General features: G+C 60.7%; 1 protein-coding gene and 1 long non-coding RNA gene across 4 annotated transcripts in view; one reads left to right on the top strand and one right to left on the bottom strand.

Annotated features, from left to right (window-relative positions):
• Positions 1–3,777: 3,777 nt before the first annotated feature.
• MOB2 (MOB kinase activator 2) overlaps positions 3,778–23,155 on the bottom strand; it is a 75,382-nt gene continuing 56,004 nt past the window's right edge. The window contains exons 1-5 of one of the 3 annotated variants that reach the window (XM_045486373.1): positions 20,134–20,277; positions 12,854–13,014; positions 12,209–12,302; positions 5,627–5,751; positions 3,778–4,890 (exon numbers count right to left, since the gene is read on the bottom strand). In XM_045486373.1, the coding sequence (XP_045342329.1) occupies positions 4,556–4,890; positions 5,627–5,751; positions 12,209–12,302; positions 12,854–13,014; positions 20,134–20,243 (825 nt within the window). In that variant the 5' untranslated portion in view covers positions 20,244–20,277 and the 3' untranslated portion in view covers positions 3,778–4,555. Of the gene's footprint in view, positions 4,891–5,626; positions 5,752–12,208; positions 12,303–12,853; positions 13,015–15,530; positions 15,659–20,133; positions 20,278–23,155 lie in introns of those variants that run through there. The other 2 variants (XM_045486372.1, XM_045486374.1) reach the window with 2 other exon arrangements.
• Positions 4,897–8,257, top strand: LOC123602111. Its single transcript, XR_006714376.1, has 2 exons — positions 4,897–5,381; positions 6,634–8,257. It is a non-coding gene; the product is annotated as an uncharacterized LOC123602111 (long non-coding RNA).

Here is a 23,155-nt window from a genome sequence, read left to right as displayed (position 1 = left end):
AGGGAAGGGTGCTACAGCATCCCAGCTCACACTTCTCCCACGCCAGGGAGCTCACTACCAGCAGCGGCCCAGCCCTCGCCAGTGGCTCCGCCTCTCCCTCGCCCTGCAGCTCAGTGCCCACTCCCCTCTGCCCTCACTCCAGGCTACCAGCCCCACCCTGTGGCTTCTCCCCTCCCCCCACCCCCATGCTTCCCCTTCCTGGATCCACCCCACTCCCCACCATCAAGTCGAATTTCTGCCGGTGTGATTCATCAAGGGCTGGAGGTTAGCAGGGAGCGGAGGAGATGACCAGTGACAGGAAGAGAAAGAACCAGTGGTGAGCATCAGGGCAGTGATGCCGGCCGGAGGAGAAAAGCAGCTGGGACGGACGGAGGCGAGGGAGGGGGCACCTCTGACCCGGGCAGTGCGCCCGCCTGGGGCTCAGGTGGGATGGCAGTCTATGCTGCTGTCTGTCCAGCTCATCCTGGGTGTCGGGCCCTGGGCTAAGTGCCTTCAGAGGCCATCTCTGTGTGCCCTCAAAATGACCCTCCAAGAGCTCCATGGCCCACCTTCAAGATGTACTAGTTTCCCACCTGCCGGAACAAGTGAGCACAAACTTTCAACGCCGATCGTTACCAAGTTCTGCAGGTCAAGAAGTGGGTCTCACTGGGCTACAATCACGGACTTGCCAGGGCTGGCTCCTTCTGGAGGTTCTGCAGGAGAATCTGTTTCCTGGTCCTTCGCGGCTTCCGGAGGCACCTGCATCCCTTGCGTAGCGCCCTCCTCCACCCTCAAGGCAGGGGCACCAGGCCAAGCCCTCGTCCCGCCTTCCGGCTCTGGTTCCCCTTCTTCTGCCCCCTCCCCCAGTTTTAAGGAATCCTGTGATTACACTGGGCCCAGACAATCTCCGCATCTCAAGCTTATTAGCAACTTCACTCCGTCTGCAACTTTAAACCTTTTGCTGTGCAGGTAACATGCTCACAAATCCCGGGGACTAGGGTGTGGACGTTTGGAGGAGACCTCCTTCTGCCCCCTGCAGACGGCCCTCTAGCACAACCACCTCACATGGAAAATTACTCACCCCAAACTTTGAGGTCCCCCAAACTCTCAACAGCATCAAGTCAAGCCCCAAACGTCACCCAAGTCACTCAGTCAGGTATGGGTGAGACTTGCATGATCCATCCCAGTGCAAAACCCCTTTCCACGTGCCATCTTGGACACTGGAAATGCTACCTGCTTCCAGAATACAAAGGTGGGGCAGGCACAGGACATTTCCATCCCCAAGGGGGAAGACAAGTGGAAGGGGAGACAGCAGAAGAAAGTGGGCATCACTGGGCCCAGCCAGGCAAACCCCACGAGGTGCCGGCAAGGCCTGGGAATAACTCTGTGGCTCAAGGCTCTCCCCTCTGGGCTCGCAGCTCCCCCTGCAGGCCACGCTTTCTTTCAAGAAAGGCAGCCCAGCAGCTGCCGGTTCCCCGTTCCCCCGTGTCTCCTGCCCACGGGGCCTGATTCCCTCCTCCCTATGCGCCCTCATCCCATCTGGCAGGGTTTCTGGTGCATGAGATTCTCAAGCACGGCATGGGTCTCCTGTGTACGCCATGGGGATTTGCTCCACAAGACGAGAGGCGCCTCCAGATCCTTCCAAAAAAATCTTTTCTTCTGTTTTGGCTTTTGCCGAGAGGAAGGAGGCGTCTGTCAGTCATGCGTACAATCTCCTCCGAGTGCCCTCCGCAGGACTGAACGCTCTGACCTTACTCATCTTGCCCAGGTATTAACCAAAGGCTGTCCAGCTGCGCCCTCGACTTGTTCTCTAGAGCACATTGTCTCTGACCATGAACCTGCCGTCCTTTGGCTCGGCTAAGTTCCCAAACCGTCAAGTGCCAGGTCCTTTTGGGTCAAGAGCTCTGCCTTCCGTCTGACTCTCCTCCCCCGTGTCGCCACAAGCCGCAGAGCAGCAGGAAACGACGCTGCGCAGCTACACTTTGCTTGGAAACCTTCTCGGCTACACATCCACACGGACTGCTCCCAAGTCCTGCTTTCCTACAACCGAGGGGCAGAACTCGGAGGAGCTTTCCACGAGGTAATGCTGCACATCCAGCCTCCGTTCCCGCTGACCTGGGCCCCGCTGTTCTGGGCCCTCACCGGCAGCGCCCCACATCCCTGCTTCTGCCGACAGACGCTCGCGCTGGTTCCGGGCAGTCCTCAAGGTGAACTCACCAGGGTTCCTCCATGGCGCCCCTCATTTACTCCTGGGTCTTTGGTAGGGGACACATCAATGTCCGGGCCCCCTCCTACCAATCGTCTTGCTTCAGAAGACCGAGGCTTTTTCTACTGTGCCCCTCAAAATCCTTCTAGCCTCTGCCACTGCCGCACCCCAAGGCCACTTCTAAATTTTATGTGTTTGCTGCAGTAGCACCCCACCCCGGGACCGAAATCTGCATTTATTTCCTGTCCCCGCTGTGGCTGCTTACCACAAACCTAGTGGCTTACGTCGCAGCTCTGGAAGACAGAAGTCCAAGATGGTCCCTACCGGGCGACAATCCGATGTCAGCACAGCTGCTTCTTTCTGAGGCTCAAGGGGGAGAAAACGTTTTCTTCCTCTTCCAGCTTCTCGAGGTGCTGCACTCTGACTCAGGGCCCTTTCTCTCCCCTTCATCGAGCCTCTCCCTCCACTGATACGGAGTCCTGTGTGCTTTCTCGTTTTCCGGGAAGAGCGAACGACGGGGTGTGGGCGGGTAAGCGAACGGCTTGTCGGGGCAGAGCGGGGACTCCACTCCGGGTGCGCCCACCGAAAGCTGAGTCCTCAGCACGGAGCCCAGCTGCCCCGGGAGCGCTGCATGCAGCCACTTGCCGTGCGGGCCAAGGAACCAATGCAGAGGCGAGAAGGCTTCCCCGAGGCTTAAGCGGGCCGGGATGTTCTGGCTCTTGCAGCAAAGAGCCAGCCAGCTGGAGGAGAGCACAGGGCACTGCCCTCGCCCTCAGGAGGTGTGCGGACTGCTCCTCATCCTGGCTGCCTGTCCCTTCCTGGGTAGACTTTCTGAGTCCCGGTGCCAGTGCTGTGCCCACGGATCCCACAGCTCTTTCCTGAGTCAGAGCTACACGGACCATGTGTGTCCTGGACAGCTTTCTGCAGATGCAGGTGTCACACACGTACACTCACACGCAGAGACCACGACTCCCACCGTGTACGGGGTGTTGGGGGAAGCAACAGGACAGCCGTCAACAGTCAGAGAAGGCAGTCCCCAGGCCAGATGTCAGGGCACGGCGCCCTCTTCTCTCTCCTCTGCCCACACAGTACCTAGACTGACTCCAGGGTTCAGGTACCCCTTCCCCTTCTGCTCCCCAAGCCTGGCCTTGCCCCTGCATTCATCCCACTCCGGAGCTCTCCCCTAAGCTCACCCCTCGGACCACACTGCCAGGCCAGCGCTAGCCCTTGCAGCAGAGCCCCCGGGGCCAGGCTGGCCAGGAAGCGCCCCCCCTCCCCCCAGAGCACACTCTGGGGTCCCTGCCACCTGCATGGGAAGGCACAGCACGAGAGATCAAGCCCCCCCCCCCCCCGCCCCCAGACACTCAGGAGACGAGGCATGACCCCCACACCCCCAGCTTCCTGAGGTCCTGCAGGCCCAGGCTGTGGACACAGGTCACCAGGGGAGCCTGTGGTTGGCTCTGGCAGGAAGAGCCCAGCCTGGGGTGGGCAGAGACCACACGAGGGGGCGGGAGGCAGGCCACCTTCAGTCTGGCACCAGCCCTGGCACTCTCAGCAAGGGTCATCGAGACGCCGAGGATACACACAGGCGCTGACCTGAGAGAATTCTTTTTATTACGACCGACAGGTGAGCGGAGCAGGGACACCCAGCCTTCCGCCAACAGCCGCTTCTCCACACAGGCCGTCCGTCCGCCCAGGCACCTCGGTCCTAGGCCCAGCTAGTCCAGGGGCCCTCCTGGGCAGCAGGGGCAGGAGAGAGGGGGACCGTGGCCACAGGGTCAGGGCCCCTGTGGGGCACCCCCGGCCACGCCCACCCTACCCCACCTGCTCTGAGCCGCCAACAGCCAAGATCCAAGCAAGGCCAGGAAGAGGGAGGTCTGGGGGGGGGGGGGGGATGGGGCGGAATCTCTAGAATAACCCCACCCTGATGCCAAACCAAAGCGAGCCAGAGTCCCTCCTGGGAAGGAGCCCCGGCTCTCACTGGTGTGTTTCTCTCAAAACAGCAGAGCCCTCAGGGGAGGCGGGGGCAGGCGCCACACGGAAGACCAAGGAAAGGAAAGCCCCACAGGAGAAGGAAACTCAGACCGGCAGTCCCATGAACGCTGTCGAGCGAACGAGTGAAATCCGAGGGTCCTTCTTGACAAGCGGCACTCATCCATCCAACAGGACAGCCCCGGCGGGGGCCAGTCCGACGCGCGGCCTGCCGGCGTCCGGGGAGCCCGCGCTCGTCGGCGCACCCGGGGCCGGGCAGGGGGGGGCGGCGTCAGCCTCTCAGACCTCCCGCCGAGCGCGCCCGGGACGTGTGCGCGCACACGCAGGCACACGGACCACCGTCTCTCTGCACACGTGCACGCCTGTCCGGCCGGGGGCTCACCTCTCCTTCACGTGGTTCTGTGCCCCCGCGCCCCCGCCGCTGGCCCCGCCCCCGCCGCCGGCCCCGCCCCCGCCGCGGCCCCCGCCGCCGCCGCCGCCGCCACTGCACAGCACCTCCGTGAGGTCGTCCATGACGGCGGTGTCTTTGGGGTCGAGCAGGTTGAACTCCCTGGCAAAGAGGATGAAGTGGACGTAGAGTGTGTTCAAGTGTCCGTGCAGCTCAAGGGCCAGGGTCTCCTTGAAGTGGGACCAGTAGATGTGCGCCAGCACGTGGAACAGGTACTTGCAGATCTTCTTCACCAGGGACTCGAAGGAGCTGGGGAATTCCCTGCCTGGGGAGAGAGCCCACCACGTCGGGTCACCGGCACTCCGCTCGGTGGGCCACGTCCCGCCGAGCTCCCACCAGTCTGCAAGGAGCTGGCTGGGGTGGGGGGGGGGGACCGGCTGTGCAGGAGCCGTCTGGAGGGCCCCCCCTACCTCCCACCTTCCCCCCATCGGCAGGCGTTCCAGTGACCTGTCGCCCCGGGCCTGGCTCCCGGAGCTGCGTGCCTACTGACCGGGCAGGTGCCTACTGCTCTGTACCGGCTGCCTCTGCATCGAGGGGCCTGCCTCAGGCCACCCTCAGCCTGGCCCTGGCCCTGGCCCTGGGATTACGTGTGCTTCCGTGATGGATGCTCTCGGGGCCCTCGATGGGGCCGGGGCCACGGAGGATGACAGGAACCAAGATGCACGGGACCTCCTGCTAGCCACGGGACCCTCTGGCAGCTCTGTACTGGCCTGGAGCCCCCACCACCACCACCGCTCCTCGGCTGGCAGGCCCCAAGTAAGGGGGACTGCCATGGCCCCAGCACACGGTGGGTGGAGGGGGTGGCAGAAGCCACGGGTCCCAGAGCCTGGGGTGGGGATGGGGGTCTCGACCCAGGCCGAGCTGACCCTGCCAGAGGGCACCTGCCTGGCTTTACAGCGCCAGCCACACGGCTGCCCCCTCCCGATAGGTCTGGCTCTGTGTCCTCCGCAGCCACGCCTGCCTAGCAGGGAGGGGCACCCAGTACCAGGGGAGGGACGTACCGTATTTCGTGGGGAACACGTCCTCATCAGTCACCAGCTTCTGCACAGAGCTCATGACAAAGTCGACGTACTGGGGAGCGGTGCACTTGACCTTCTTCCCCCGCTCATCGTACCAGTAGTACTGTCTGTGGGGACAGAGAAGGCCAGTCACGGCATCACCACAGACACGCAGGCCCCACCCCCGGCCACAGCCTCCTTGCTAATGGACAGGCCCTGCCTGGGAGAAGGCCAGCCCTCGATGGGGAATGGGACTCGGCCCCGGCTGCCACTCGGCACCAGAGCCACCCCCTCGGAGGTGGAAGGTCTGGGCTGTGACCGGGGTGTAAGGTGGCACTCCCCGGTACCTGCAGGGAGGCCAGGCTGCATGAGCGCCTGGTGCCGTGTGCCCCACAAGGCCCAAGAACGTGAACAGGCAGGGGAGCTGGTCAAGACGAAGCCCTCGGAAGCTGGAAAAGCTCCTTGTTTTCCCCCAGGAAGGGAAACTCCTGCAAGGCCCTGCCGTCGGTTAGAACGCCCGCCCCGGCGCCCTCCTCACCACAAGGTGGCTCTGCCTCACCCCTATCCTGCCTGCCCAGGCGTCAGTGCGGGTGCAGCGGAGCACCTGAGGACACCCACACAAAGCCCTTTTCTGTGTCACTCTGGACAGCCTGTGGGCTGCCTGTGCCAGGACGTGGAGCCCGGCCTCTAGCGGCCAGGCTGAGGCCCAGGTCTGCAGTGAGATCCGGAGGACAAGGCCCAGTGCGTGGGCAGCAGCACAGACACCTGGTCCACCCATTCCCCACCCCGCCCCCCGTCCCCCACGTGATGGCAGATGCACCTGGCCACAGGTGCTGGCATCGGAGAACACAGCTGACCCCAGAAACTGGGAAACAGGTCCCCACAACATGCAGCCCCGAGACACTGGCTCCTGAGGGATGACGAGGACCGCCCCGTCTGGAACCAAGGAAGATGAGATGCTCCGTTTCTGACGTTCCTCTTGTTTGTTTTCATTTTAAATCACCACGCAGGAAAGATGACCTGGTGGCATGTGGTCCCGTGCTCCTCACCCACGCGGACGGCTGGGTGCCTCCCACAGCCGGACACAGCTCATGCTGCCCTCCTGCCACGGCCCCTGGTCAGTCCCCCCCACACACCAGCGATGTCCCCCGGGGACGCCACATGGCATCCTGAGCTGGGGGGTGACCCGGCCACGTCCGTGCGCACATCTGCAGCCCCTTCCTTCTTACGCTGAGACGTGCTCCTGTGTGGAAGTGCTGGTGTGTCCAGCCACTCACCCGCTCAGGCACCGGCTTGTCCCTGACTCGGGGCGATGACGGTTCAGGCTGCGACACGCACTCCAGGACAGGTTCCTAAGGGAGCACAAGCTCTCACTTGTCTAAGGCGGACACTCGGGACCGGAACTGCCGGGCCCAGGCAAGGGGAGAGCGCCCCTTCCGAAGAAGCCGCGAAACCACTCCCGGACTGGCTTCCGTGTCCCTCCGCGGCCCTGCCACACACAGTGTCGCCGGCGCTGGGCCCGCCAACGCGGGCTGTGACTTCTGAATCCCCATCCACCTGCTGCTTGAGGGGCTCATCTGCTCTCCTGTGTCTTCTCTGCTGGCCTGTGTGTCCAGGCCCGGGCCCACCGGTGACCAGGCTGTTTTCCCACAGACGAGTTGTGAGGCTTCTTCACACGTTCTGGGCTGAGTCCCTTCTTGGGTACGTAGTCTGTGGTTTGTCTTTTCTTCCTTGTGATAGCGTCCTTCTCTGAGCAAAAGCTCTACATGTTGACTATGCTCAATTTACTGATTCTGTTTCGTTAACAATCATGCCTTGTGTCACAGCCAAGAGCTCTTCACCTGATGGTACGTCGTGAAGATTTCCTCACTCTCTTTCAAAAGTTTCATAGTTTTACAATTTAGAATCATTTGGAGTTGCTTTTGGCATGGAGTGCCGGGTTTGGGTCAAGATTCACTCCCCCACCCCCCACAGATGACTGTTTTTTCCAACAGCTTTGGTTGAAAAGACTAATCCTTCTGCACCAAATTTCTTTTGCATCTTTGTCAAAAATCAAAGGCCCACATCTGTGTGGGTCTATGTCTGGACTCGGCTGTCCCCTTGACCTGTGCGTCTGCTCCTCTGCCACACCGTGTGTCTTCGGTGCCGTGGCCTTACAGCGATTACAGCTGGGTGGTGGGATCCTTCCAGCCTTCCTGCTCTTTCCCCAAAACTGCTGTCGCTGCGCCAGCGGCTGCGCCCCTCCACGTGTCTCAGCCAGCTCATCGGCACCCACGACGGCTCTGCTGGGGCTCCGACGACGAACGAACAGGGCGGGCTGAGAGAGCTCCCCATTGGAGCTTGTCAAGCCTCCCAGCCCACAAGCGCGGCACGCCTGCCACTGGCACAGGCCTCCGACCGCGCTCACCAGCACCTGGCACTTTGCAGCGTGCACACCCGAGTGTACCCCGAAGCACTTGGCTGTTTCCGGAGCCGTCCGGAAAACTATCATATTTATGTCCATAAGAATTTGTGATGTTTAATATCTGCTGAGTTTATGCTGACACCCCCTTCACTGCTTATAGTGATAATCTGCACCTTTCTCTTTGTCAATCTTGTGAAAGGTTTATCAATTTTATTGATCTTTTTAAGAAACTGGCTTCTGGTTTCATCGATTCTCCTGTTTTCAGAAATCACTTTTGATCGTTTCTGTTACTTCCTTTCTTCTGCTCAATTGGGGTTTATTTTGCTCTTCTTTTTCTAGTTTAATATGGAAGTTTAGGGTACTGACTTGAGATCCTTCTCCTAAAGTAAGCGCGTACCCACAACTGTCCCTCTAGGCACGGCTGTAGCTGTGTCCCCTCAAGTCCGGTGCGCTTTCGTGTTCTGTTTAATACATTTCTAATTCTGAGACTTCCTCTCCGATCCACGGATTATTTAGAAACATGCTAATTTCCAAGTGTGACTCATTCTAGTTTAACCCCATGACATCAGATGACCGACTCAGCACGATTCTGATTCTTTCAAGTTTGCGAAGGGTTGTTTTGTGAGCCAGGATGTGATCTATTTTGGGGACTATTCTGTGTGCGCTTGGGAAGAATGCGCTGCCGAGGGTGAAATGCTCTCCAGTCCATCCAGTCCAGCTGGCTGGGAATGCCAGTGAGTCTGTGACCTCCTTGGCTTACTGTCTACCAGCCCTCTGCCTCCAAGACAGGAGCACTGAAGTCCCCTACTCTGATTTTTTGTCCATTTCTCTCAGTTCTGTCCACGTCCTCTAGGGAAACGCTGCTGTCTGGTGCATACACATTCAAGATCGATACTCCTTGATGAACTGACTCTTTTGTAAATATGCAGACTTCTTCACACCTCATCATTGACTCTGCTCTGAGGCCTACTGTGTCTGGGATTAACAGACACTCCGGCTTTCCTCTCATTAGTGTTTTGCTGATACATCTTCTCTGTGCTTTTAGTTGTGATCTACTGATGTCACTGGAAGTAAAGTGAGCTTCCTGTGAACGCTGTTCAGTTGGCTCATTCTCACACAGTGGGGTGTGCGGTTTCGCCTTCCGTGGGGCCAGTCCCTCGCGGTGACCCACCATCCAGAGGCAGACGCTGCTGCTCCCCACGCAGCGGCAGAAGGCAGAGAAGCGATCCAAGGCCGCGTCACGATGCCCGCGCCGGCCCCTCACTTCCTCTCCCTACGCAGCCGCTTTTTCGTCTCGCACCATCACAACAAGAATGTGGGTACAAGCTGAGAGACAGAGCGAGCACGTTCACGTAGCTTTTATTGTAAGATACTGTCACGACGGTCCTATTTTATTATCAGGTATTGTTGTTACACTCTGTGCCTCACGCATAAATTACATTTTGTCACAGGCATGTGTGCACACGCAGGGGTCAGGCTGGTCTGTAATCTGAGGCCCCCGATGGGGGCCCAGGGGCAAGGCCCTTGGGCACAATCTCTGCCTAGTGATCGGCATGGCGTGTCTGCACCACGGACGCTCACTGTAATTTCTGCTGAGTCTGAATTTCAGTCTCCCATCTCTTGTTTGCTACTTACTCCCTTTGCTTCTCATCGCCCTTGCTTCCTCTTTCCCGCCTTCTTTTGGGTTATGTTTTCGTATTTCCTTTCAATTCATCTGTTACGAACCTGGCTATGTCATCTACACGACTTTTATAGAGGCTGCTCACAGGAGTGTAAACTACACACTCAGGCATGCTTTCTACGCTGTGCTGAGAGCACAGCCCCCCGCGGGCCCCTCCCTCTGGCCCATCAGACAGGTGTGGCTTCCGGGGCTCGGAGGGCTGGGCCCCAGCCACAGCCCCCTTGCCCTGGGACCCTCCGCAGAAACTCCCGTGGAGCAGGTGCGCCGGCGGTGCGCGGGTTGGTCTTCCTCCGTGTGGGGAGGGTCTGTACTTCACCCGAACTCCCGAAGGACGGGTTTGCCCGAAGGACTCTGGGACACCTGCTTTTTCTCACTTTTCTCACTTTTTCTCACCTCCTTTCCTCACTTTAAAAACGTGGCGGAGCCTCCTTGTGGCCCAAGGCTTCTGACAAGAGGCACAGGCACCCGCCAATGTCCCCGCGGGTGCTGTGCCGCGGGGCTCTGCTCTGTGAAGGCCTTCTCTTCTCGGCCATTTTGTTATGATGCATCTGCCTGTGGATTCTTTTGTCCTACTTGGACTTCATTCAGCTTCCTGAATTTGTAGGTTTATGTCAGCCACGCTTGGAAAGCTCCCAGCCGTTATCTCCTCAAATACACCCTCCACCCAGCCCTTTCTCTTTGCCTTCTGGGACTCCAACACCACCCTCTGGTCTCCATCCCTAGGGCAGCAGCAGGGTGCAGACAGGCCGCGGCCCCACTCGGGACCCAGGTGGATGTGCTGATCGGTCCCGAGGTAGCAAGCGGCTCTGTGGGGTGACCTTTGGCAAACCTGCCTTTTTCTCTCAAACTAATTTGGTATCAAACAACCACTAGGAAGGCACTAGAGCACACCAGGTCCTGTGAGTCTGTAAAAACCCTGTGAAGGAGCCACAGAAGGTCGAGAAGAATGAAGAGAAGTGGGCTTAACATTCCCCAGATCCCCCATCTCACACAGCAGCGCCAACATCCGGGCGCAGGTCTGCCCGACACCAAGCCCTACGCCGTCTCAAGGAGTCTCTTCTCAAACACGGTGATGCCAAAGGGCGCACGGGGGCAGGGGGGAACGGCTTTCCCACCCGCCCACCCTACCGGTCACCTCTGACGCTGCCTGGTCAGGCCGAGCCAGCAAGCATCCTAGTGAGCACACCACACACACGGCTCTCAAGCAGTGTCCTTGCCCGCCTCCAGCACCTGCCGCTGGCGTCACTCTAGCGAGGGCGCTTCCCTCCCACATCGATGTCCTCCTGCCTCAAGCCGACCTGCCCCACCTGCCCTGAGATACCCTTGCCTGTGGCCAGGGGGGGACACATGTAATGCCTGGGTGCCCGTCGGTGGCTCTTTCTGGGTGACAGAGTGGAGAGTGTACATTGTCTACGTTTGCTCCCATGTGACCCAGCCCTGAGCTGTGACCTGCTGGGGCCACGAGAGCAGGGCCTGGCAGGGCTAGGAGCCAGCTCAGCCTGCCTACGACTGAGCTGGGTCTGTGCCCAGCAGCCTGGCCAGCAGCTCTGCCGACAGGATGGGCGCAGGACAGCACAGCAAATATGTGTTCGCCAGCAGGGGCTAGCGGCTCATGTACGCTTGCATCAGCCCCTGACCTGCAGCCCTGGTAACAAAAAGGAGGCGTTAGAAAGGAGCTTCCGCGCTCGTCCTCAGTCCCAACAGCCCTAGGCTGAGCCCCAGCACACCCGGCCTCTTGTTCAAAGCCCCTTCCGTCCCTTCTGCCGTCAGGGGGCCAGCCCGCGCTGTGCAGGGACCCTCCCGCCCACACCCCAGTCAGAGCTGCTGCAAGTCTAGCGGGGTGCCTCCCTGCTGAGGGCACGAATGTGCACGCGCTTCCGGAAGAGAGTGACCAGCACCCAGGCCCACCGAAAACTCACGGAGAAGGCGTCCCAGCCCCACAAAACCTGCCAGTGAGGAAGGCGCCCAGTCCCTCGCCGTCCCCCGTCACTTCCTCCACACAGAGCAGGGGCTCTCAGGAGAAGCTGTCCTTCGGGGGCCTGGGCGGCCACTGGTTGGGCGGCTGGCTCTTGATTTCAGCTCAGGTCATGATCTCACGGAGCAAGCCCCCCATCAGGCTCTGCACCGAGCACGTAGCCTGCTTAAGATTCTCTCATCCCTATCTCACTTGCGCGCACGATCTCTCTCCTTCTCTCTCTCAAAAAAGAAAAGAGCCGTCCTTCAACTGGACCACTAAGTAAAGCAGAGAAGTGCCTGCAGCTTCATGACGCTCTGACATTTCAGGAAACCAAGCCAGGCATGTACTGTGGACACCCCCCTACCACACACTGCCGAGTGCCCCGCCCTGGCTGGGCTCTGCTTCTGGTGTCCCTGCCCCACAGCGACAGGAGGCGCAGCCCTGGCCAGGATGCCGCTGAGGAGGACCCCACGCCATCAGGAGACCCTGCACGGGTGCAGTGAGAGGGTCCAGGGTCTGAGCTGCAGCCAGGCAGCGACTCACGTGTTGCACACGGCCATCGTCTGGCATGCCTCTCCTGTGCAAAACTCAGAGATGGTGCTGTACTGCAGGTTGACGTGGTGGAAAAACGTGGTGGCTGTAAGAGAAGAGAAGAGAAGGGGCAGGCGTGAAACCCACCACTGCGTCCACGAGGAACAGCCTCCTTTCCTTGGACCCTGGGGCAGCCAGCACCTACCGCAGACCAGAGACACATGTCCCAGCGCACAGCACCAGCCCTGGAAGCCGGCCACCAGCCACTGCTGTGCGGGCTTGGGCGTCTGCTTGGACGGTGCCAAGCTGGGCAGACAGGCAGGGGCCATCGAGCTGAGTCCCCTCCGCAAGGGGTGGGGCAGGCACACAGTCTGTGAGCCCTGAGCCCTGAGCCCCAGGCCTGCCCAGCAGGTGGAGGTGAAAGCCACCCCCCTGTCCCGTGGGCCACGGCCTTCCCATGACCTGGGCACTGCTGGCCTTGCGGCCGCACTCCCACCCCACAGACACTCCCCGGCACGGCCAGGACCTGCGCTGGGTCCCTGTGTGGTGGAGACCCCAAGCGCGCTGCAGGGCCGGCCACCAGCTGTGGGGAGGCCTGGAGGAGGCGACCACCTGCAGCCGCCATGGCGCCCTTCCCCACCCTGTGCCCACACGCACTGTTGCTGGCCAGCCACTCGTTGAGGTCGATCTCCCGGGGCAGCACCACCAGCTCCTTGAACCCAACGTCAGTGATTCTGGACTTGGCGTACTCTGGCTCCAGATACATCTTCTTCTCCTCCGCGGCAGGTTTCTTTCCATTGGGCTTTGCTTTAGACTTCCTGCCAGAGAAGAGGGAGCAGAGGGTCACTTCCTGCCAGAGACAAGGGAGCAGAGGGTCACTGCAGACAAATGCTGGCATGGAAGCCACGAGCTGGCCCAGAGACACGAGCGGGGACACAGGCCGCTCTAGGCCCACTGAAGGAGGTGCGCCGGCCAGGCTAGTCAGGCTCCACCTGCCATGTGTGACACTGCAGCCATCTTGGCCCCCAGGGCCACCAGGTGGGACCCAGGGAAGAGCATCCCTGGCCTGGGCCCCGGTCCTTTTGTGCAGATGGTCCAGCGGCCCACCGTTACAGAGCACTGACTGACACAAATGAGGCTCCCCCCCTGCACAACCCTGGGCTCCGTCCCAAGCACAGGGTGCAGGTTCCAGGCAGGGGCAGAGGGAAATTTGCTCAAACTACCGCTTTGCACCAAAAGGTTTTTTTTGTTTTGAAAATAGTTCTTTTCCAAAACAACATGCTGTCATACAAAACAGAATAGGTTTATTATAGCTATTTTTTTAGGACTAAATACATTTTTTTGAAATGTCTTTGTTTTTATTCAAATCCAATGAGCATCAGTAGCTAAGCCCCACGAACCAAAAGTTCTTGGTGCTGAGGGGGCCCCTCCTTGGTGGGGGAGTCCTTAGCCTCAGAACCAGCCTCCCACCAGCTGCCCCAGAGGCCGGAGCCAGGGTCATGGTGTGTGCAAACTGGGTACACGAATAAGACAGGACGTCCTCACGAGAGACACGTGACCAACGCAGTGGCCCAGGGTGGGTTTGTCAGAAGTCACTGAATCTGTCACACCGGAGCCCACACTGGGCAAACACGCCTCGGGGCAGAGGACCCCGGGGAGGGCCACGTGCAGACACGGCCCTTCCCCCTTCCGGGCAGCAACCACCCAATGTGGAGGGGGCAGGGGGGCCTCCCGCCATCTAGCGGTCAGCTCAGAGCGACGCTGCAATCCTCCTGCACCTGTAGGAAATCCCCAGTCTTTGAATTGGGCTCCTGGGGGAAAGTTTGAGAAACTGAAGGGAAATGCTTAAAAGCAGGAATGAGTCGCTTGACTCTTAACTGAACTGAATTCTTTAACGGCAACCACTGTGACCCACGGAAGACAGACTGCTCGTCATGAAGTCTTATTGACCAGAAAAGGCCACCGTGGCCATCAACTCTCAAGGAGGGATCATCCCCGTCCCCGGAGCGGCCACGGGCCTGAGGGCCAGAACCCTAGGGGACGCAAGCCCATCCACCTCCTGCTCTGTGGGGGTGAGGGGCCGGAGTGGGCACGTGCCCGCCCTGACAAACCAGCAGGCACTCCCGTCAGGATGGCCATGAGCCCACTGCACCAAGGGCCACCCTCCTCCACCTGGCCCCCTGCAAACTCTGGGGGGCTGTGGTCGCCGTGCTGGCTGGGCCGCAGAGGTGGGGGGGGGGGCAGGCGGGCAGGACCTGGACTTGGGGCCCAGCATACGCGCGCCCAGGCCGCACCCACTCACACCCTCAAGGGCTGTGGTGCCTGCGGAAGGAGCGGCAGACCGGCTCACTGCGCCGTGGGCCTCGGCGGGGGCATGGCCTCGTGGTGGCGGAGCTGAACACTGCCGTCCCGACGGCTCGGGGCACTCAGCTCCCTGTGCATCCCTCCCCCTGCCAGCCCTGCTAGGAGCAGGGGCGAAAAGTCTCTGCAGCTCCCTGACCTTGTCCTTTTCTTCTTGTTTTGAAAAGTCGCTGGTGGTTTATTTAAGAGAAACAGGAAGGAAATATGTTCCCCGAATGCCAGGGAGATGTTTTCCCTCAGCTTCTCAGCAAATCTTCTCCTTAAAAGGCGACGTGTGTTCAGCCTCCTGGTGCACCACTGGGAGTGGCCAATGCCACGCAGGGCCACAGCGTCCTGGGGACAGGGCGGGACAGACCCCCCCCACCCCCGACCGGAGCTCCGAGCCCTGCCTGAGCAGGCCAAGGCTGGAGCACAGGCGTGAAGGTCTCTGTCTCTCTCCCACGCACACACTTGCAGTGAGCACTTCAGGGGTCCCTGCCCAGGGGACTGTGGGGTGGGGCTGTTCACTGGGGACAAGTGTGGACATGCGCTTCACAGGGCCCTGTGGTCCCCTGGCCTGGGAGAGCGAGGCTCCCACCCTTCCCCAGAATGTGTCGAGGGAGACCGGGTCCCGGAGGGTTCAGGGAGCCCAGGAGCTCTGCTGCTGCCCTCAGATGCCCCAGCAGGTCGTGGGAAGGGCCGTTTCACTCCCTGCCCCCTGCCCTTCTCCTGACCCTGGTCTCTGCTACTGAGTCACATGCCGCCCTGTCAGAAAGCCTTGCGTCACCTAGAAGATCTCCTGTGCCCAGAGCGCCAGGGACGAGGGCCCAGCCCACGGGAAGCACTTCGACCCATGCAGCTCTGCTCCGGCCACCCCCACCGCCGAACATCCACCTGCTGGGCACATTCTCCACCCTGCGTCTAGGCCCCATCTGACCCCAACCCCTCGCCTGCGCTCTACGCGCACACCTGCCCGCGCCTCACGCCGACTCACCCGGCTACGACCACAGATGCCGGGCCTCGATCCCCGGGTCTAGAGGGTCCTATGATCACACGTGTAGGGATGGGGCAAGAGCCAGTTGTCTGAGCACCTCCCTGCCCTGCCATTTAGGAGCCATGTCACCAAGTGACTCGAGGACCACGCATCAGAAGCAGACATGGGAGGAGCAGCAGGAACCGGTGTGGTGCAGGAAGTCGTTGGGGTCACACACAGGCCCGCTCGCGGACACTGCCTTACAAAGGGTGTGGCGCCCTCGTGCTGGCGAGTCCATTTCTAGGGGAGCCTGGGAGCCCCTGTGGGCCGAGTCGCGGAGGGCCAGGCAGGCAGCCCCGGGAGGATGTGGGCTGTGACCCGCGTGGTCAGAAGGCCTCGGCCTCCTCGCCCTTCTCACCTGCTGCTGTCTGAACCTATTCTCCTGCAACAAACAGGCAGACGCAGAGCAGGCCCGCCAAGCTCCACCTCTCCAAGCCGGTTCCCCCTGGTGTCACTGTCCTCACCACCCAGGGTGGCCTGGGACCCCTGGACCTCGGTGCAGTTTGGGACGACCCTTCTGCCAGGCCAGCCGGCCCAGATTTCCGTGGACCCTGGTCAGAGTCCTCTTCCCCTCAGTCCCACGAGCAGACAGCAGACAATGGGCTGTGACCCAAAGGGCGCAGCACGAAGGCACAAGCGTGTCTGGGGCTCGTCTGGGGACCCGCAGGGCCTCCGTGCCGGCAGGGCCTGTGCAGGAGGGGCCCACAAGCCCAGCCACGACAGGTCCCTCCGGCCCCAAGTTGTGTCCCGTCCACTGCCAAGACACTTGGCCCCTCTGGCCAACAAGTGGCCCTGACCCAGCCCCACTCCTCTGCCGCCAACAGCAGCAGGCGCAAGATTTCAGAAAACACCTCGTGGCCTTCGAGGTAGAACAGGCTGCTATATGCAACACCGTGCTGGTACCTGTCCTCTGTCCCTATGGCCACATCGGTGGAGAAAACGAGACCCTGTGCTCCCCAGCCCACGGGCACTGGGCTCTGGAGCCGGCTCTGTCTGGCCAAGGCCCGGGGGTCTGCCCGGGGACCACATGGCTGGGTTCCTCCTCTCTGGCTCTCCCCCCTACTGCTCGCTGGGACGCCCACAGCTACAGTGAAAGTCTGAGGCCCTGGCACGGAGCTGCACTGAAGAGACCAGAAGGCGGACACAGGCTTCGGCTCGCCACAGGGCCTGCCGGGACCTCGGGAAGAGTACGGCCACAGGCACAGGCAGAGAGCCCCCGACGGAACCCTGCACGTTGCTCCGGGTCCAGCGGCTGCGCTCCGAGGCTGGTCATCCATTTGGGAGGGGCCCAGGCCCTACGGAGAACGTCTTCCCGGTGTCTCCTCACCCCAGTGGGTGCCTGCCCACCAGCCTCACCGTGCACCCTCCACTCCTCCTGGCACCTGTGGAGTGTCCTGGGATGACCTGTCCCACCTCTGCAGGAGTCCCCATACCCCACACATGTCCCTCTGCCCACATGCTTGGCCTAACACACTTCCTGTCCAATGTCACACCACTGGTGCCACCAGGAAGGCTCCCGAGGTTGTTCTGTGTAGCCTGGCAACGACATGTAATCCATCCATGTGGTGATGCCTGCCCAACAGGCTGGGAGGCATCTGTCAGCCACAGGAGAGGAGTCTGCCCTAGGGACACAGACACACCGTGAGGAAGCCCCAGCTGCCCAAGAACACCTGGGGACGGGCTGGATTTGAGGGGACACTGGGTGTCCCATGCCAATGTGACCAGCAGTCAGCTCAACAACGCACAGGGCTGGCCCCCACGGGCAGACGCGGTAATGCCCTGGCTGGCCCGGCCACACCCGGAAGGAGCAACACACAGCTGTGAGGTTTGAACACGGGAAGCCTCCTCAAGCCCTCAGCCATGCTGGGGCAAGGGGCTGGTGGTCCCCGGGCACAGAGCAGCGCCTGGTAAGGGGACAGAGCCAGGGGAAGAAGGGCAGGACAGAGGGAGACCCCTTCTTTCCTCAGAGTCCTGCTCAGCCTACTGTGCCCCAGTCTGGCCCCCGAAGTGCTCACTGGACGCTGGTACCCTGAGACGGCTAAGGATGTGGCTGGGAGGAGGCAGGGCAGGTGTAGGAAGGGACCCCCGTGGGAAGTCAAGGGAAGCATGGAGACCCTGGAGGAGGGGACACAATGACCGAGGCAGCCCCGTCCAGAGGCAGCCTCCCGGGAAGCAGGCCAAAGGTCCGGGGGTGGGGGAGCAGGATCACGAGGAACCTGCAGGTGTGTGAACGGTGGACCTGCGGCATGTAGAGGCCCCCAGGAAGTGCTGCACGGACACAGACGGTGCTGACGGCGGTCTGGGAAAGCAGGGGTGCATGGAGAGAGCAGCACAAGTGGGCGCTGACCGCCCTGGGCCCAGCCCGCCGCCCCCCACGGCAGCCTCGTGCAGGAGGGAGGCACAAGGGCTCAGAGGCTCAGCTCCCGGGCGCAGGCTTGACAGACGCCGCCACCTGGGGTGGCACGCTGGGGGAAGCAAGGGCAGCCTCTGGGCCGAGGGCACAGGAACGCACCGACCTCCTTCCTGGGACGGCGGTGAGGGCGCAGGCTCGGCAGGGACGTCACTGACAGCCCTGTCACCCCACACGGCCAGGGCCAGACGCACAGGGGACCTTCCTCCCACAAGCCCCTCAACCCTGGGACAGTGAAAGCACTGGGGCTCGGCAGCACTGCCTACCCTCAAGACTGTGACGTGGCGGGCCTGGCGTGGGGCCCGAAAACCACCGTGATGTGTGGAGACGCCCCTCCTGGATCGCGTCCTTGCTGGTCTTCGCTGGCCCTGGGGCCCCTGTAACCCCCTTCCTGTCACCGAGCCTTGGAAACCAAAAGCTGGGAAGACCCAGCTTGGGATGGGACCCCCACTGAGTCCCCACAGGCCACGGCCGGCCTGAGGCTGCCGAGAGGGACCCGCAGGGCGTCTCCCTCCTCGGTTTAACTGCCCGGCGGTCCGCACCCCCGAACAGAGCAAGCTTTCACGAGCCTTCGTATCCCCTACAGAACAAGAGACCCACTGAGAGGGGAAAAGCCACGGCAGACTGAGAAAAGCACGCAGACACCCCGGACCCAGCGTCCCCGTGTGCCAGGTGCCCGAGTGCTGTCTGAGCCACGGTGTGGCCACTGCTCAGAGTTCAACGTTAACTCTTGCTACTCTGTGAAGTGAGTGCTCTTCCTCTAATCTGGCTGAGTCGTCACCTCTACTGTGAGGTCCTCCCAGACCCACCTCCCCCCGCCGTGAGAATGGCTCGGCCTCCAGTCTGCCACAAGGGCACGCAGAGACTCCGCAGAGTCGGTCTTGCCTCTTGTCTTCTGTGGAGCCCACCTCAGCATTCGGCCCTCACCATGGCACGCACGTGGGCACAAGGCCGGGGACGGGTGCTGCTCCGGATCTGAGCCAAACTTCTGGGGGAGAGCACCCACAACCTGGCCACGTTTCCAAATCTCACACCTTAATGTGACAGAAGGACAGCTTCGGGCAGCTAACGGGCTGGATCTCTGGTTTCTACTTGTAACTCGCCGGGGTCCTCCCTGCGCGGCACACTCGTGACCCGCTGTGGAAGAGGGGGGTGGAAAGCAGAGGTGCCCACGGAAGGTCGGATCGGTCACTCTGCGATGACCACCAGCAGTCACACCCTCACCCAAGAGGCCTGCTTAGTTTGGTTACAGCTAAAGACAGGCCAGAAAAGCAAGAGGCACTCGCTTTCAGTTTTAAAAGTCAGGACCCACTGAAGTCTCGGACAAAGGTAAGGTGATTCCACTGAAGACAACTGGGTTTGAGTCTCGACTGTGACACGTTCTGGGCACGGACTCTGGCTGTGCTCCTAACCCCTGAGAGCACAGAACAGCCCACCTCTGGGGGTCACGAAGGCCACTGCTGCTCACTGGCCCCCCGGCCGCCCCGGCCCGCTCGCGGCCCCAGGCTCTCTCACACGGCAGGCCACACCTGCTCTACCCAACGCCCGAAACAGACCTACTCTGACGCAGACATGCACTGCACTGGCTTTCTCTAAACCCTTCTGTAGGTCAGAAAAATAAATTTAAACAGCTCGCAAAAATGGCTTTTCTGGCAACACCCCCCCCCCCCCCCCCCCACACACACACACACAGCGGAGAACCGTGGCCCACGTCAGGTCTCTGGACAAGGCCACTCATGGGCAGGCTCCGGTCATCCTGCCTACGGCCAACAGGCAGGACACCCTACCGGGGGTGAAGCCCCTGTCCGGCAGGCTCGGGAGGGGGCAAGGCAGGACTTCCATGGTCACAAACGTGGTTAACCACCAAGAGGGAGGTGGGTCACTGGTGGGCCCCCTGTCCTCATCCAGATCCTCCGGGGCCACTCTGTCAAGTGAGCGAGCTGCCTCCCACAAGCAGCAGGAAGTGCAGGCATTTAGGGAAGACTGGACTCCAAACAAAGTTCCCGACCAGATCCAGCTGGCCGCCCCATGCCCTGCCAGCAGCTGCCTGCCACCGGCACTTTAGCGGACGATTACCGCCACTGCTCCGCAGGCCGAACCCTGGGATATGGACTGGGGACGGTCAGACCACCCCCACTGGCCCGTCCCGTTCACCTGAGCACTTTGCCGACTGCCTGAAGCACCATTTTGCAGCTGAGTCCAGTTTTGGGGGGCTGGCTGAGCAGAGCTCGGTCTGTGGGGAGACTGCTGTGGTCTCCAAGCATGATGGGGCAGTGCAGACACGGGGAGGGAAAGCAGGAGCCGCGGCACTGGCACGGGACAGCCGCGCCCTCCTTGCTCTCTCCTCCCTCCCTCCCTCCCTCCCGGAGACCAGCCAATGAGGACACACAGGGAGAGAAAGGAGGACTCTGGCCTGGTAGAAAGGAACAGCTGCTCCTTTTACAGGCGAAGGCTGGCCAAGTCTGGTTAAGTGAGGGAGTGTCTCGATGGCCTTTTCAAAGTGGCGCCTTGCGGGCGCTGTGTGGGGCAAGGCCACTGCTGCGGGGAGGGGCACAGCCCTTGGGAGGACCCATCAGCGAGGCCCCAGGGTGGCACCACATGGCCCTTCAGACAGAGAGCAGGCAGAAGGTCTGCCCCACGTGCTCCTGGGGCCAACACACAGCCCCTGCCTGACCCCAGCCCAGCTGAGACAAGAAACCGGTGGAGGCATGGCTTGGGGCAGGGGTGGGGGTGGGGGGACAGGCTGACCGCACACCTGCAGAGCATGGGCACAAGCCTGTGGTGCACCGACACTCATACAGCCTTGGAAAGATAAAGCTGGCTGGCTTCCAGGGCATCCGGGGCAGGCACGGAGCTCGCACTGGGCAGAGGCTGCTCCTTGGAGGGCAGGCCTGGATAGAAACATCCAGAACACCTTCCTAGGAGGGTGAAAGAAGCTGTGTGCCCAAGAACTTCTCTGTAGCTGTTGTATACGCAGGAGGCCACAAAGTACTGACAAATCAAACATCTGCTCAACCCTGGTTTCAGTTCCAACCACAGTGACAGTGACAGCCCTTCCCCGTGCCCGCTGACAAGCCCCAGCCAGCATGGAGCACAGCCGCAGGTCTGCCAGGCCCCTGCACCCATATGCCCGGGCTCAGCTCTGCCCTCCGCTCACCAAGGCCACATCCCACAAAGGGTCCTGCCGACCTTCTCATCTGTCCAAGTTCAACCCAGTGGCAACTCCAAAACCACCAAGAGGACAGCTCAGTGACAGCGAAAGGCAACCTCTGCCCGGGCACAGCTGAGGACACCGCCAGCAGAGCTCCAGTCACCTGTGAGGCAGGGCAAAAAAAGCCTCTCCTGCCCTGGCAGGATGGCATCCCCACTGCCACCCTGGGAGTCAGCATGACCTCAGGCACCACACTCATTTGCTGTCTGTCCAGGGTAGGGATGCCGACAGGATGGCCACGCAGCCCCGGGCAGGTGAGGCGTGGAGCCCCCGTGAAGGGATGACACCACCTGCTCAGTCGGGGCCCCAGCAGGCTGGGTAGCTGAAACCAGCTCATCTTTGTCTATTCCCTGCCCTGTGTTAGAACTGGTCATTTCTCCAAGAAGCCTTGGTCCCTTCCAATGGAGAAAACAAAAACCCGAGATCTGGCTCTTGGGTGGCCCTTTCCTCTCCTAGGTCCTCTCTGCTGACAGAGCAAAGTGTGTGTGCTCACCTACACACGTCTGCGTGTGTATTATGCTACACACGTGTTCATCCTGATGCCTCCAACTCTCGTCTGTCACCCGTGCATCACTCCAGCCTCCTCCCTGGCTTGTCTGTAAGCTCCCCCTCCAACAGTGAGACAACTCTGAGCAGCCACAAGGTTATGAATCACTCTGTGAAAACCACAGCAGAAGAAGCTCCGTGCTGTGAAGGCAGCAAAGGGAACAGCCCGGCACCCCTGCTGAAGGTGCAGAAAAGCTCCAGGGCGCGGGGGAGGCTCAGCTGGCTGAGCATCTGGCTCTTGGTTTCGGCTCAGGTCATGATCTCACGGTTCGTGGGTTCGAGTCCCACATCAGCTCTACGCTGGCAGCATGGAGACTGCTTGGGATTCTCTCTCCCTGTCTCTGCCCCTGCCTGACTCGCATGGTCTCTCTCTCTCTCTCTCTCTCTCTCTCTCTAAATAAATAAATAAATAAAAATGGGAAAAGCTTCATGGTTGAGTCCAATGAAAACAAGAAAATAAGAGAGAATAAGAAGCCCCCCGATGACAACCAGAACACCCCAGAAACACACACGCACAAAACAGCTGAAAACTGTAACCCAACAAATTAGACAACCTCAGAAACAAAGTGACTCAAAAAAAGGGAAGATGAGAGAGGCAAAAGAACTCAGAATAAGAACCAGAAATCAGAGCTTCTGACATGCAGTGTAAACCAGAAGGAGCACAAAGCCAACAAGGCTGGAAGTGCAGGGCGGAAAGTTTTTTAAACAAAAGACGAGCGAAGACACTCTCACTTCCATGGCAGCAGGGCTGGCCAGGTGCTGGGCTGGCCTCCTCGACGGCCACCAGCCACAAACTGGGTGAAATACACGAAGCAACTGGTTTCGGATGCTGGACAACATGCCATGCTGGCAGCCGGCAGCTCAGGACGGTGCCCCTGAGAGCAGGGGACCCACGGGTGAGCAGACATCAGTTACCTGCTGGAGGCTGGGGTGCGGAAAGGCTACGCCCACGCAGGCCCCGCAGTCTTGGACGGAGGCAAGGCTTGAAGGTGGGGCTGTTGGGCTGCTGGAACGTGCAGGGTAGGGTACCAGAGGGGCTGGGCTGCCCAGAGAAGGGACTCCAGACAGAAGGACAGAGCCAGGTAAGCCTTTGGCCAAGCACTCGGCTGAGGGCATGCGGGGCCTGGCAAAGAGCAGCTATGGGGAGCCACAAGCCAAAGCGGTGTTCTGGAAGGCTGCAAGGGCAGAAAACAGGCATCCTGCTCCCAAGTAGAGACGGAGGATGCTCCAGTGAGGCTCCATGGGGCCTCCACCCAAAGCCATGCCAGGAGCAAGGTTAGAGTAGCCTCAGAAGGAGGTTTCTCTAGACCTGCCCTAATAAAGCTTCACCAAGCCTCAAAAGGCTCCTGTTGAACCAACAGCACATGAACCGCATACGGGAATACGCACAGCATTCTTTAAGGAAGAACAACAAAACCC

This window comes from Leopardus geoffroyi, chromosome D1 (genome assembly GCF_018350155.1).
Source record: "Leopardus geoffroyi isolate Oge1 chromosome D1, O.geoffroyi_Oge1_pat1.0, whole genome shotgun sequence".
NCBI classification, from domain to species: Eukaryota; Metazoa; Chordata; class Mammalia; order Carnivora; family Felidae; genus Leopardus; species Leopardus geoffroyi.
The sequence above is the reverse complement of the archived record's forward strand: the minus strand, read 5'-3'. Positions and strand labels throughout refer to the sequence as shown.